At 65.6% G+C, this 11467-nt stretch overlaps 3 protein-coding genes across 4 annotated transcripts in view; 2 read left to right on the forward strand and 1 right to left on the reverse strand.

The window, feature by feature from the left end:
* Window positions 1-2753, reverse strand: part of EHBP1L1 (EH domain binding protein 1 like 1) — a 73456-nt gene extending 70703 nt beyond the window's left edge. The window contains exon 1 of the mRNA XM_062637169.1: window positions 2741-2753. The gene's annotated coding sequence lies outside the window, so the exon portion shown is untranslated. The remainder of the gene's footprint in view (window positions 1-2740) is intronic.
* TOP6BL (TOP6B like initiator of meiotic double strand breaks) lies at window positions 2229-7332 on the forward strand. Its single transcript, XM_062637168.1, is given in 15 exon segments — window positions 2229-2299; window positions 2412-2532; window positions 2619-2672; window positions 2764-2855; window positions 3237-3305; window positions 3396-3451; window positions 3580-3642; window positions 4885-5077; window positions 5176-5305; window positions 5388-5519; window positions 6328-6449; window positions 6529-6639; window positions 6923-7020; window positions 7094-7220; window positions 7223-7332. Coding segments are annotated over 15 exon segments (1467 nt in total). The 5' UTR covers window positions 2229-2275; the 3' UTR covers window positions 7298-7332.
* A 1392-nt stretch (window positions 7333-8724) lies between these two features.
* Window positions 8725-11120, forward strand: RCE1 (Ras converting CAAX endopeptidase 1). Of its 2 annotated transcripts, none has more exons than XM_062637148.1 (8): window positions 8725-8942; window positions 9338-9440; window positions 9526-9609; window positions 9695-9773; window positions 9983-10150; window positions 10227-10298; window positions 10644-10706; window positions 10791-11120. In XM_062637148.1, exons 1-8 carry the CDS (start codon window positions 8740-8742, stop codon window positions 11012-11014), a joined length of 996 nt encoding a protein of 331 aa, XP_062493132.1. In that variant the 5' UTR covers window positions 8725-8739; the 3' UTR covers window positions 11015-11120. The 2 variants fall into 2 exon arrangements, with proteins under 2 accessions (XP_062493132.1, XP_062493131.1); XM_062637147.1 differs by having other exon boundaries at window positions 10253-10298.
* The last annotated feature ends 347 nt before the right edge of the window (window positions 11121-11467 follow it).

Here is an 11467-nt window from a genome sequence, read left to right on the forward strand (position 1 = left end):
ATACTCCCCATATTCTGGGTGTCCCCCCCCGGTTTAGGGGTGCCCCCTCTGTGTTTGAGGGTCCCCTCCCTACATTTGGGGATGTCCCTCTATATTTTGGGGGTCTCCCCCCCATCTGGGAACAACCCCATTTTTGGGGCGCCCCCCGATATTTTGAGGCACTTTCCCTTTTTGGGGTGCTCCCAAATTTGGGGATGTCCTCCTATATTTTGATGTACTCCTCCCCATCTTTGGGGCTTACCCCATATGTTGGGGTGCCCCCATTTTTGGGACGCCCCCCCCATGTCTTGGGGTTTCCCCTATCTTTTGGGGTGCACTCCCAATGTCCTGAGGTTGCTCCACATCTCTGGGTACCCCCCATATCTTTGAAGTTCACCTCTATATTTTGAGGGGGTAACCCCCGTATTCTGAAGCCTTCCTCCCTTTCCTGCTCATCCATCACATTTCAGCAACCCCCACACTCATTTTTAGGGTGCTCCCCCACATTCTTGAGCCCCCCCCTTTGGTTTTGGGGACCCCCCGATGTTTTGGGGTGCTGACCCCCCCCCGTACCGGCCAGGGCCTTGATGCGGGAGCGCTCGAAGCGCCGGGCAGAGCTGCCTTCATGGTCACCCTCCTCCTCCTCCTCCTCGTTGTCCCAGCGGTTGTTGACGTCTCCGTACTGCCGCTGCAGCTCCAGGCTGTCATAAGCCGGGGGGGACAACATGGCGGCCCTATGGGGGGGCCCTGTCACCGGGGAGGGGTCCTGTATCCCCCCCCCCATCATTGAGGGGGGATCCCCCTGTCGCTGGGGGGGCTGGGGGATGCGCATGGATAAGGGGCACATGGAGAGGGGACGGGGCAGGTGGAGGTGACTCCCCCCATGGCCCCCAAGGAGATGGACCCCCCCATGCTAAACAGGGACACCCCAAAGCCAGGAGAGGCCCCCCCCAATCTGTCAAGGACCTCCCCAAAACAGGGAGGAAGCTCCCAAGGGCTGAGGAGGGTGCACAGGGCACCAAGAGAGGGACCCCCCCCAAACCAAAAGAGAGCCCCATAAACCAAGAGGGACCCCTCAGTCTTTGAGCTCCCCCCCCTAGACCTGAGGTGGAGACACAGCACATAGATCCCCCCCAAACCATAACGGACATCCCCTTAACCAGGGGGGGGGCCCAAATCAGAAGGACCCCCCCCACCCTGTGACAGACCCCAGCAATGTTTGAGCCCCCCCCCCGAAAGACCCCTCGTACCTGTGAGCCCCCCCCCTCATCCTCCCAAGAGACCCCTGAGCACTCAGTGACCCCCCCTTCCCTTCCAGGGCCTCCCAAACTCCCACAAGGACACCCCCATCCTCTCCGTCCCCGTCCCCCCCCCCCCCGGGGCTCCCCTTCGGTCCCTGTGCAGGTCCCATCCCCGGTCCTTGCCCCCCCATTCCCTGCACACCCCCCCCCCCTTCCACCGGCGGCAGCTTAATGCTCTTAGTGCGGGATCAGCGGCCGGACCCCCGCACCGGGAAAGGGGGGGAGGACTCGGACACGCTTGTGCCCCCCCCCCCCCAAACACAAGGCCCCGCAGCACCGGGGGCACCCGGGACAAAGCCGGGGGGGGGGGACGGGACACACGGACACGAACGGGCCCTGCCCGGTGCTGCGGGGACCGGAGCGGCTGCCGCAGTGGCGGGGAGGGGGGGGGGATGATGCGGGGACGGGGGATGCAGTGCGGGATGGTGGCGGGGGTGTGTGTGTGGGGGGTCTTCCCGGTGTGATTTCCCCCCCCCCTCACACCCCCCTCCGGTTCCCGTTGTCGTCCCCGTTGCCGTCCCGGTCCTACCTGCGCTGCGGTGCCGGAGCGGGCTGAGGCCGCGGCAGCTCATCACACCCGCGGCGGGAGGGGCGGGGCCAGGGGCGGGGCCACAGAGGCACCGGGGAGGGGGGCGGGACCACCGCGGGGTGGGGGGGGGGGGGGTGTCACCGGTACCGGGAGGGACACACACACATATACACGCCGGGACTGAGGGGGGGCTGCCCCATATCCCCCCATGCATCATCCTCCCCCCCCCGGGGTGGACCCAGATGTCCTCCCCTCACACCGTTCGACCTGCCCGCTGTCACCATGGTTACCCCCCCCCCACCACCACCACCAGGTGGAAGCGCCCGCCCCGGTTGCCGTGGCGACGCGGCTCCGCTGGCCCCGCCCACGGGAGGGAGGGGCTCTGCCCCCTCCTGTTGCCATAGTGACCACCCCCCCCCCTCCTCCACGCCGCCAGGGGGCGCTCGCGGGAGTGGGGGGGCACAACATGGCGGAGCAGGCCTTGTGCTCGGTGAGGGGGGTCCCTGGGGTCACAGTGGGGGGGGGGGTCACTGTTGGGGTCAAAGGTCACTAATGGGGCTGGGGGTCTCTTGGGGTCCCCCCCACCCCGTTTGTCCCCGCAGGTTCTGGAGCGGCTCCTCCTGGTCCTGGCCCCCCCCAGCAGCGCGGAGCAGAAGGGGGGGTCCCTGCTGGTGGCCCTGGCAGCAGAGGGGGACACGGCCCAGTCCGGCTGCACCATCACCGGTGGGGGGGGGGGGGCGAAGGAAGGGGGTTTTGGGGGGGGGGGGGGCTTTAGGGGGACCCCAATCCCCCCCCTTTTGTCCCTGTAGTGGCGGCTGCTGGGGACCTGACCCGTGGCATCGACACCGAAGCCCTTTTGGGAGGTAGGACCCCCCCCCCCCCCCAAAAGTGCAGGTCCCCCACACACACATCGGGGGGCTCCTCACTGTGCCCCCCCCACACCCCACCCCACAGCCACTCTGGGGGTGCTGCCGGGGGTGCCCCATGTCCCTGCTCCGTGCTGCGGCCGCATCCTGCACCGGGCCCGCCTGCGTTTGGCCTTTCAGGTGAGGGGGGGGGTGTCCCTCAATCCCCCCCCCCCCCACATTGCTCTCCTTCCCCACACACAGGGTGACCTGGGGGGGGGGGGGGCAGAATTGGGGCCGGGGCCCCCGGGGGAGCTCTGGCCCCCGCCACAAGTAGGGCAAGTGGATAAATATAACTGGGGTGGCCTGGTTTTGGGGGGGGGGGGTGTGACAAAATGGGGTCATGGGGGGGGGCAGGCAGATCCCCAATACCCACAGCAGCCCCCAAACTGGTCCCAGTCCCTTGGCAGGGCTGGCGTTGTCTCCCCAAACTGGGGTGAAGCAGCAGGACACACCCCACCCCCCAGAGGTGGGGGGGGGCTTTGGGGTACCCACCCCACCTCCCCGTGCCCCCCACCCCAGCTCTGCGCCCCCCCCGACTGTGTGTGGCTGCGGCGGTTTCTGCACAAGGCCAGCGTGGTGCACCCCGAGGTACCAGCACTGGGGGGGGGACACACATTGGGGTGCACCTGGGGGGGTCCCAACGTTGAACCCCCCCCCACCCCACCACCCCCCCCCCAGGTGGAGTTTCACTTGTGTGTCAGCATGAATGGAGCCGTGGCCTCGCACAGCTATGGGTGAGACTCCATGGACACCCCCACACTCTGGGGACCCCCACATCCTATGGACACCCCCAACCTAGGACCCCATGGGGGGGTTCGGGGGGGTCCCAAGCCAGTGCCAGCTCTGTCCCTGTGTTCTGCAGGAGGGAGAGCGCCTGGACAATGGAGGGAGTGAGGCTGCGGGTCCAGAGCTGGCACTTCGCACTGTAGGATGGGATGGGGATTAGGGCAGGATGGGGATTGAATGGGGACAGGGTGGGGACAGGATTGGGATGGGGATAGGGATAGGGAAAGGATGGGGATGGGGACAGGATGGGGATGAGGGTAGGAGGGGGATAGGTAAAGGATGGGGATGAAGACAGGGATGGGGACAGGATGGGGATAGGTAAAGGATAGGGATGAAGATAGGGATGGGGATGGGGACAGGTTGTTGATGGAATGGGGACGGAATGGGGACAGGATTGGGATGGGGATAGGGAAAGGATAGGGATAGGGAAAGGATAGGGATAGGGAAAGGATGAGGATGGGGACAGGATGGGGATGAGGGTAGGATGGGGATAGGTAAAGGATGGGGATGAAGACAGGGATGGGGACAGGATGGGGATAGGTAAAGGATGGGGATGGGGACAGGATGGGGATGAGGGTAGGATGGGGATAGGTAAAGGATGGGGATGAAGACAGGGATGGGGATGGGGAGAGGATGGGGATGAGGGTAGGATGGGAATAGGTAAAGGACAGGAATGAAGTCAGGGATGGGGACAGGATGGGGATGGAATGGGGACAGGGATGGGGATGGGGACAGGATGGGGATGGAATGGGGACAGGGATGGGGATGGGGACAGGATGTGGATGAAATGGGGACAGGGATGGGGATGGGGACAGGATGGGGATGGAATGGGGACAGGGATGAAGACAGGGATGGGGATGGGTACAAGATGGGGACAGGGATGAAGACAGGGATGGGGATGGGGATGGGGACAGGATGGGGATGGAATGCGGACAGGGATGGGGATGGGGACAGGATGGGGATGGAATGGGGACAGGGATGGGGATGGGGACAGGATGGGGATGGAATGGGGACAGGGATGGGGATGGGGACAGGATGGGGATGGAATGGGGACAGGGATGGGGATGGGGACTGGATGGGGATGGAATGGGGACAGGGATGGGAATGGGGACAGGATGGTGATGGAATGGGGACAGGGAAGAAGACAGGGATGGGGATGGGATGGGGATAACGACAGGATGGGGCCATGCCAGGGCAGCTCAGGGCTCATGGGATGGGCAGCGGGTGGCTCAGGGTCCCCAGGATGCAGAGGGGGTGGCGGAGGGGGGGTGTCAGCAGGACATGGACATAATCCCTGGGGGCTGTCCCGGGGGCTGCTGCACATCCTGAGCTGCATCCGGATGGACCCAGCACCCTCCTCCCATCTCTCCCGCATCTCCAGTCCAGCAGCCCCTGGGGGTGCCCCCCCCTGCAGCAGGATCCACCCCACACTGGGACCCCCCATCTGCCTGCGGGTGCCCCCCCCTGCGGTGGCCGCAGGGCTCGGGGGGGAGCTGAGCTTGGTCCCTGCAGCCGCCTTGTGCCCCTGCCTGCGCCGGGCCCCCAACCGGCCCTCCCGCCTCGACACCATCACCATATCCCGGTGTTCCCGGTGGGATCTGGGAGGGAACTGGGGTGTGAGGCGGGGGGGGGGCACACATGGGGCCAGGCTGTTGTCCTTGACCGTGGCCACTTGTTCCTGTATGACCCTGTGGGGCTCCCGGCCGCGGCGCCCCGGTTCTTCCAGGATCCCTCTTGGATGGCGGATTGGGAGCAATTCGGCTTCACCGCGGCCCCCCATGCCCAGAGAGAGGGGCAAGAAGGTGAGGGGGGGTGTCTGGTGACAACAAGGGGGGGGTCCTACCTGTGGCAGCACCCCCAGTGCCCCCCATCTTGTCCCTGCAGAGCTGGTGACCCCTGATGCCACCTACACAGTGCAGCAGGGAGCCGGTGGCCCCGATGGGGACCAGCACCCCCAGAGTCTCCTGCTCTTCCTCTTCCTCCAGCACGAGGACCCCTTCCAGGCGTATGATGCCAGTGAGTGGGGCTGGAGGGGGGGGCTGAGGTTGGTGGGGTCCCCATTGTCCAAGGGTGTCCTTATGGTCTATGGGGTGTCCCCATGGTCTTGGGGGTGTCCCCATGGTCTATGGAGTGTCCCCATGGTCTTGGGGGTGTCTCTGTCATACAGAGGTGTCCCCATTGTCCAGGGGTATCCCCATAGTCTAAGGGGTGTCCCCACAGTCTTGGGGATGTCTCTGTCGTACAGGGGTGTCCCCATGGTCTAAGGGGTGTCCCCATGGTCTTGGGGGTGTCTCTGTCATACAGGAGTGTCTCCATGGTCTAAGGGGTGTCCCCATAGTCTTGGGGGTGTCTCTGTCATACAGGGGTGTCCCCATGGTCTAAGGGTTGTCCCCATAGTCCTGGGGATGTCTCTGTCATACAGGGGTGTCCCCATGGTCTAAGGGGTGTCCCCATGGTCTTGGGGATGTCTCTGTCATACAGGGGTGTCCCCATGGTCTAAGGGGTGTCCCCATAGTCTTGGGGGTGTTTCTGTCATACAGGGGTGTCTCCATGGTCTAAGGGGTATCCCCATGGTCTAAGGGGTGTCCCCATGGTCTGGGGGTGTTTCTGTCATACAGGGGTGTCCCCATGGTCTAAGGGGTGTCCCCATGGTCTTGGGGGTGTCTCTGTCATACAGGGGTGTCCCAATGGTCCAAGGGGTGTCCCCCTGGTCTTGGGGATGTCTCTGTCATACAGGGATGTCCCCATGGTCTGGGGGCATCCCCATTGTTCAGGGGTGCCCCTATGCTCCGGGGCTGTCCCCATCTATCCCCTGTCCCCACAGGCACCCGCCTGGTGCTGCTGCAGCACCTGGAGCAGACGCTGTGGAGCAGCCGCTCGGCGCTGGCCCGCGGGCTCCGGACCCTCGTCCACCCCATACTGGGAGAGCTGCGTCGGCGGCATGAGGTGGGTGCCACACATGTGGGGGGGGACGGGGGGACACGACACCAGCACCCCCATTGAACCCCCCCTTCCCATCCTGCAGGCCCAACAGCGCCTGGCACGGTCCCTTTGTGTCGCGCTGGACGCGGTGACGGCCGTGGTGACCGGGAGCACCAGCACCCGGTTCCGCCGGGGCTGCCTGCGCTCCATGCAGGTACCGGGGGGGGATCACACGGACCCCCGAGGTGAAAGGGGGGCTCTTGGGGAGGGTTTCACCCCCCCCCCCCGCTCCCCTTCCTGATGTCCCCATAGGTCGAGGACACCCCGGCTTTGGTGGTGGCTGCTCGGCAGAGCTTGGCTGAGGTCACCCACAGGCGGCTGCTGCCCATCGGCTCCTGCGAGACCCCCAAGGACCCCCAGGGGGGTGAGGGACACGCCGGGGTGGGGGGTCCACAGCCACCCCCAGCCCCATAGAACCCCCCTTTGACCCCTCCCAGGATCCCCACTGGAGCATCCCCGTGTGCAGAGCGGGCAAATGGAGGAGGAGGAAGAGGAGGAGGAGGATGAGGAGGGTTCCCAGAGCAGCCAGGGGCAGGTGGGTGTCACTGTGGGGGTGGCTCCCCTTTTACTCCCCCATTAAACCCCATTGATCCCCCCCCATCCCGCAGGTGTTGCTGCACGAGGTGGCCCAATGGATGGCCTAAGGGACAGGGATGGAGCCCAACCCTCTGCCATGTGCCAGCCCAGTTCACCCAGTTCACCCGGTCCCACCTGGTTCTGGCTGCCCCAGTCTCCCATTCCCCCCGTTGATCCCAGTTTCCTTTGTTGGTCCTAGTGCCACAGTTGCTCCCCATTCTCCCAGTTGCTCCTAGTTCTCCCAGTCAGTCCCAGTTTTCCCAGTCCCCCACTGGTCCCAGTTCTCTACTGGTCCCAGTTCTTCCAGTCAATCCCAGTTCCCCATTGGTCCCAATCCCCTACTAGTCCCAGTTCTCCCAGTTGTTCCTAGTCCCCCACTGGTCCCAGTTCCCCACAGGTCCCAGTTCTCCCAGTCGCTCCCAGTGCCCCCTGGTCCCAATCCCCCACTGATCCCAGTTCTCCCAGTCACTTCCAGTGCCCCCCTGGTCCCAATCCCCCACAGGTCCCAGTTCTCCCAATTGCTCCCAGTGCCCCCCTGGTCCCAATCCCCCACTGGTCCCAGTTCTCCCAGTCACTCCCAGTGCCTCCCTGGTCCCAATCCCCCACTGATCCCAGTTCTCCCAGTCACTCCCAGTGCCCCCCCCAGTCCCAATCCCCCACAGGTCCCAGTTCTCCCAGTCACTCCCAGTGCCTCCCTGGTCCCAATCCCCCACTGATCCCAGTTCTCCCAGTCACTCCCAGTGCCCCCCCAGTCCCAATCCCCCACTGATCCCATTTCACCCAGTCACTCCCAGTGCCCCCCCCAGTCCCAATCCCCCACAGGTCCCAGTTCTCCCAGTCACTCCCAGTGCCCCCCTGGTCCCAGTCCCCCACAGGTCCCAGTTCTCCCAGTCACTCCCAGTGCCCCCCTGGTCCCAATCCCCCACAGGTCCCAGTTCTCCCAGTCGCTCCCATTTCACCCAGTCACTCCCAATCCCCCACAGGTCCCAGTTCTCCCAGTCACTCCCAGTGCCCCCCTGGTCCCAATCCCCCACAGGTCCCAGTTCTCCCAGTCACTCCCAGTGCCCCCCCCGGTCCCAATCCCCCACAGGTCCCAGTTCTCCCAGTCACTTCCAGTGCCCCCCTGGTCCCAATCCCCCACAGGTCCCAGTTCTCCCAGTCACTTCCAGTGCCCCCCTGGTCCCAATCCCCCACAGGTCCCAGTTCTCCCAGTCACTCCCAGTGCCCCCCCGGTCCCAATCCCCCACTGATCCCAGTTCTCCCAGTCACTCCCAGTGCCCCCCCGGTCCCAATCCCCCACTGATCCCAGTTCTCCCAGTCACTCCCAGTCCCCCCCGGTCCCAGTCCCCCACAGGTCCCAGTTCTCCCAGTCGCTCCCATTTCACCCAGTCACTCCCAGTCCCCCCCTGGTCCCAGTTTTCCCAGTTGCTCCCCTTCGCCCCACTGGGTCCCAGTTCCCCCACCCCCTTTTCCCACTCAGTTCCCACGCCATTGCCCCGCCCCCTTACGCCCCGCCCCCTACCAAAGCCCCGCCCTTCACCTTAAGCCCCGCCCCTTCCAACTCACTCCCATTCCTCCAAGCCCCTCCCTCCGCGCCCCCGCCCTGCAGCACCTGGCGCTGGCCCCGCCCCTCCAGCCCAGACCCCGCCCCCCCCGGGGCTGGCCCCGCCCCCCCGCCATGGCGCTGTCGCAGCCCGCGGGCGCCTCGTCCTGGGCCGCGGCCGCTCCGGCTCGAACCGGGCCGGGCCCCGGAACGGGTCCCGGAGCGGCCCCGGCCCCCTCCGCCGGCCCCGGGCCGTGCTGGGCCGCGGTGCTCGCCTGCCTCAGCCTGGCCTGCTCCTACGTGGGCAGCCTCTACGTGTGGGGCAGCCCCCTGCCGCGGTACGGACCGGGGCGGCGGGGGGCGCTGGGGGTCTGTAGGGTGCTTGGGGGGGGTCTGTCGGGTACATGAGGCGCTCTAGGGGGGGGTTATGGGGTGCTTGGGGGCGGTCTGGGGGGGGGGTTAGGTTCCGTGGGGGTCTGGAGGGGTTCTGGAGGGTCTATAGGGCGCTGGGGGGGCTGGGGTGGTCTGTAGCATAGCCGGTGGGGTTTAAGTGGTGCCTGGGGGGCTGGAGTGCATTGAGGGCACTCGGGACAGGGTGTTTAGATTGGTGGGGGGGTTATGGAGTATATGAAGGAGGTGGGAGGGCCTGGGGGAGCTCTTTAGTGTCTGGGGGGTGGGGGCAATGGGGGGCATCCCCCCCGTACCCCACACTCACCCCCCCCCTTGGCCACAGGGACCATCCATCTGTCATCAAGCGGCGCTTCACCAGCGTCCTGGTGGTGTCGGGGCTCTCCCCGGCCTTTGTGTGGCTCTGGAAGGAGCTGACGGGTGTCAAGGTGAGTGTGGGGGTGGCTGTGACCCGGGTTGGGGGGGGACACCCCCCCCCACATGTGGTGCTAACCCCCCATTTCCTCCCCACAGCTCGACACCCCCCTGCCAGCACTGCTGGGGCTGCGCCTGGAGGGGCTGGTGCCAGCCACGCTGCTGCCACTGCTGCTCACCATGGTACGTGTGGGGCTTGGGGGGGAATGGGGGGCACCAGCCCCCTGACCCCCACCCAGGCCGCCTTTAAGCCCCCCATGCCCCCCAGATCCTTTTCCTGGGACCCCTCATCCAGCTCTCCATGGACTGTCCCTGGCGCTGGCTTGATGGCATCAGGGTGGCTTTCGGTAAGGGGGGGGGACACAACTTCTTGGGGGGTGTCCCAACCAGGGTGCTGGGTAATGGGGTGGGGGGGAGGCAGTTGGGCACTGATGGGCTTTGGGGGGTGGAACTGTGGGGTCAGGGAACAGTGAATGGGGCAGCAGGTTTGGGGGGCAGCAAGAGGAGGTTTGGGGTCTGTCCTTGCCCCCCCCCAAACCCCTTCTATGTGCTGCAGACCCCAGGTTCTGGGTGCTGTGCCTGGGGGACGTGCGCTGGCTGCGGAACCAAGTGGTGGCCCCGCTGACGGAGGAGCTGGTGTTCCGTGCCTGCATGCTGCCCATGCTGGTGCCCTGCACCGGGCCCGGCCCTGCCGTCCTCGCCTGCCCCCTCTTCTTTGGTGTGGGTGAGTGAACCCCATACCGGGGACCCCCCCTTGGCCCCCCCAAACCCACCCTCACAGCCCCGTTCTCACCCCCCAGCTCATTTCCACCACGTCATTGAACAGCTCCGGTTCCGACAGGGCTCTGTCAGCAGCATCTTCATGTCAGCAGGTACCCCTATGGGGGCCCAGGCTGGTGGGGAGGGCTTGGGGAGCTGGAAGGGGCATATGGAGTGGGTGCCTGGGGGGACACAGGGGGACTAAGGGGGATTTGGAGTGCCTGGGGGGGTACATAGTGTTCTTAAGGGGGATTTGGAGTGCCTGGGTGGGATATTGTGGTGCTGGGGGAGGCACATGGGGTGCTCAAGGGGGATTTGGGCTGCCTGGAGGGGAGATGTTGGGGTGCTGAAGGATAACTTGGGGTGTCTGGGGGGGGGATGTGGAATGCCTGGAGCAGTGTGGGGAGCCTGGGGGGGGATGCAGGCCCCTCCAAACCCCCTTTTCCTCCTTCCCATAGCTTTCCAGTTCTCCTACACTGCCGTCTTCGGCGCCTACACGGCCTTCCTCTTCCTCAGGACAGGTGGGTGCAGGCTTCGGGGGGGGGTACAGCGGGTCCGGGGGGGGGGTCTGCACGGCTCTGTCGCTCTGTCCATCCCTCCTGCAGGTCACCTGGCGGGCCCGGTGCTGTGTCATTCCTTCTGCAACTCCATGGGCTTCCCGGCGGTGGGGGCGGCGCTGGAGCACCCCCGGCGCCGGGCGCTGCTGCCCTGTTACCTGCTGGGGGTCCTGCTCTTCCTCCTGCTCCTGCACCCCCTCACCGAGCCCACCTTCTTCGGGGGCACCCCAGCCTGTGCCCCCCACCCCGGGGGCCCCCCTGCCTGCTCCTGACCCGGGTGTGGGGGCACCCGCCCTGGCCCCCGCCACCCCCAAACCCCCTTTTTATAGGTGCCGCTGCACAGAGCTCTATTTTTGTGATTAAAGTGCTTTAAGCCTTCGTGTATTGGGATTGAATGGGATTGGGAAGGACTGGGATGGGACTGGGATGGATTGGGAAGGACGGGGATGGGACTGGGGTGGATTGGGAAGGACTGGGATGGGACTGGGGTGGACTGAGATGGGACAGGGATGGATTGGGAAGGACTGGGATGGGACTGGGGTGGATTGGGAAGGACGGGGATGGGACAGGGATGGATTGGGAAGGACGGGGATGGGACTGGGAAGGACGGGGATGGGACTGGGGTGGATTGGGAAGGACGGGGATGGGACAGGGATGGATTGGGAAGGACGGGGATGGGACAGGGATGGATTGGGAAGGACGGGGATGGGACAGGGATGGATTGG

The sequence above is a fragment of the Pezoporus occidentalis genome, unplaced genomic scaffold, assembly GCF_034315485.1.
Source record: "Pezoporus occidentalis ecotype Australia unplaced genomic scaffold, CSIRO_AGI_Poc_V1 ctg506, whole genome shotgun sequence".
Classification (NCBI taxonomy): Eukaryota; Metazoa; Chordata; class Aves; order Psittaciformes; family Psittacidae; genus Pezoporus; species Pezoporus occidentalis.

Bases quoted from the DNA above. Each gene is read 5' to 3' on its own strand.
- RCE1 (XM_062637147.1), top strand. From the start codon at position 8,740: ATGGCGCTGTCGCAGCCCGCGGGCGCCTCGTCCTGGGCCGCGGCCGCT. The intron at 9,610-9,694 runs GTACGTGTGGGG...CATGCCCCCCAG, and splicing joins TGCCACTGCTGCTCACCATG to ATCCTTTTCCTGGGACCCCT. The intron at 9,774-9,982 runs GTAAGGGGGGGG...TATGTGCTGCAG, and splicing joins TGGCATCAGGGTGGCTTTCG to ACCCCAGGTTCTGGGTGCTG.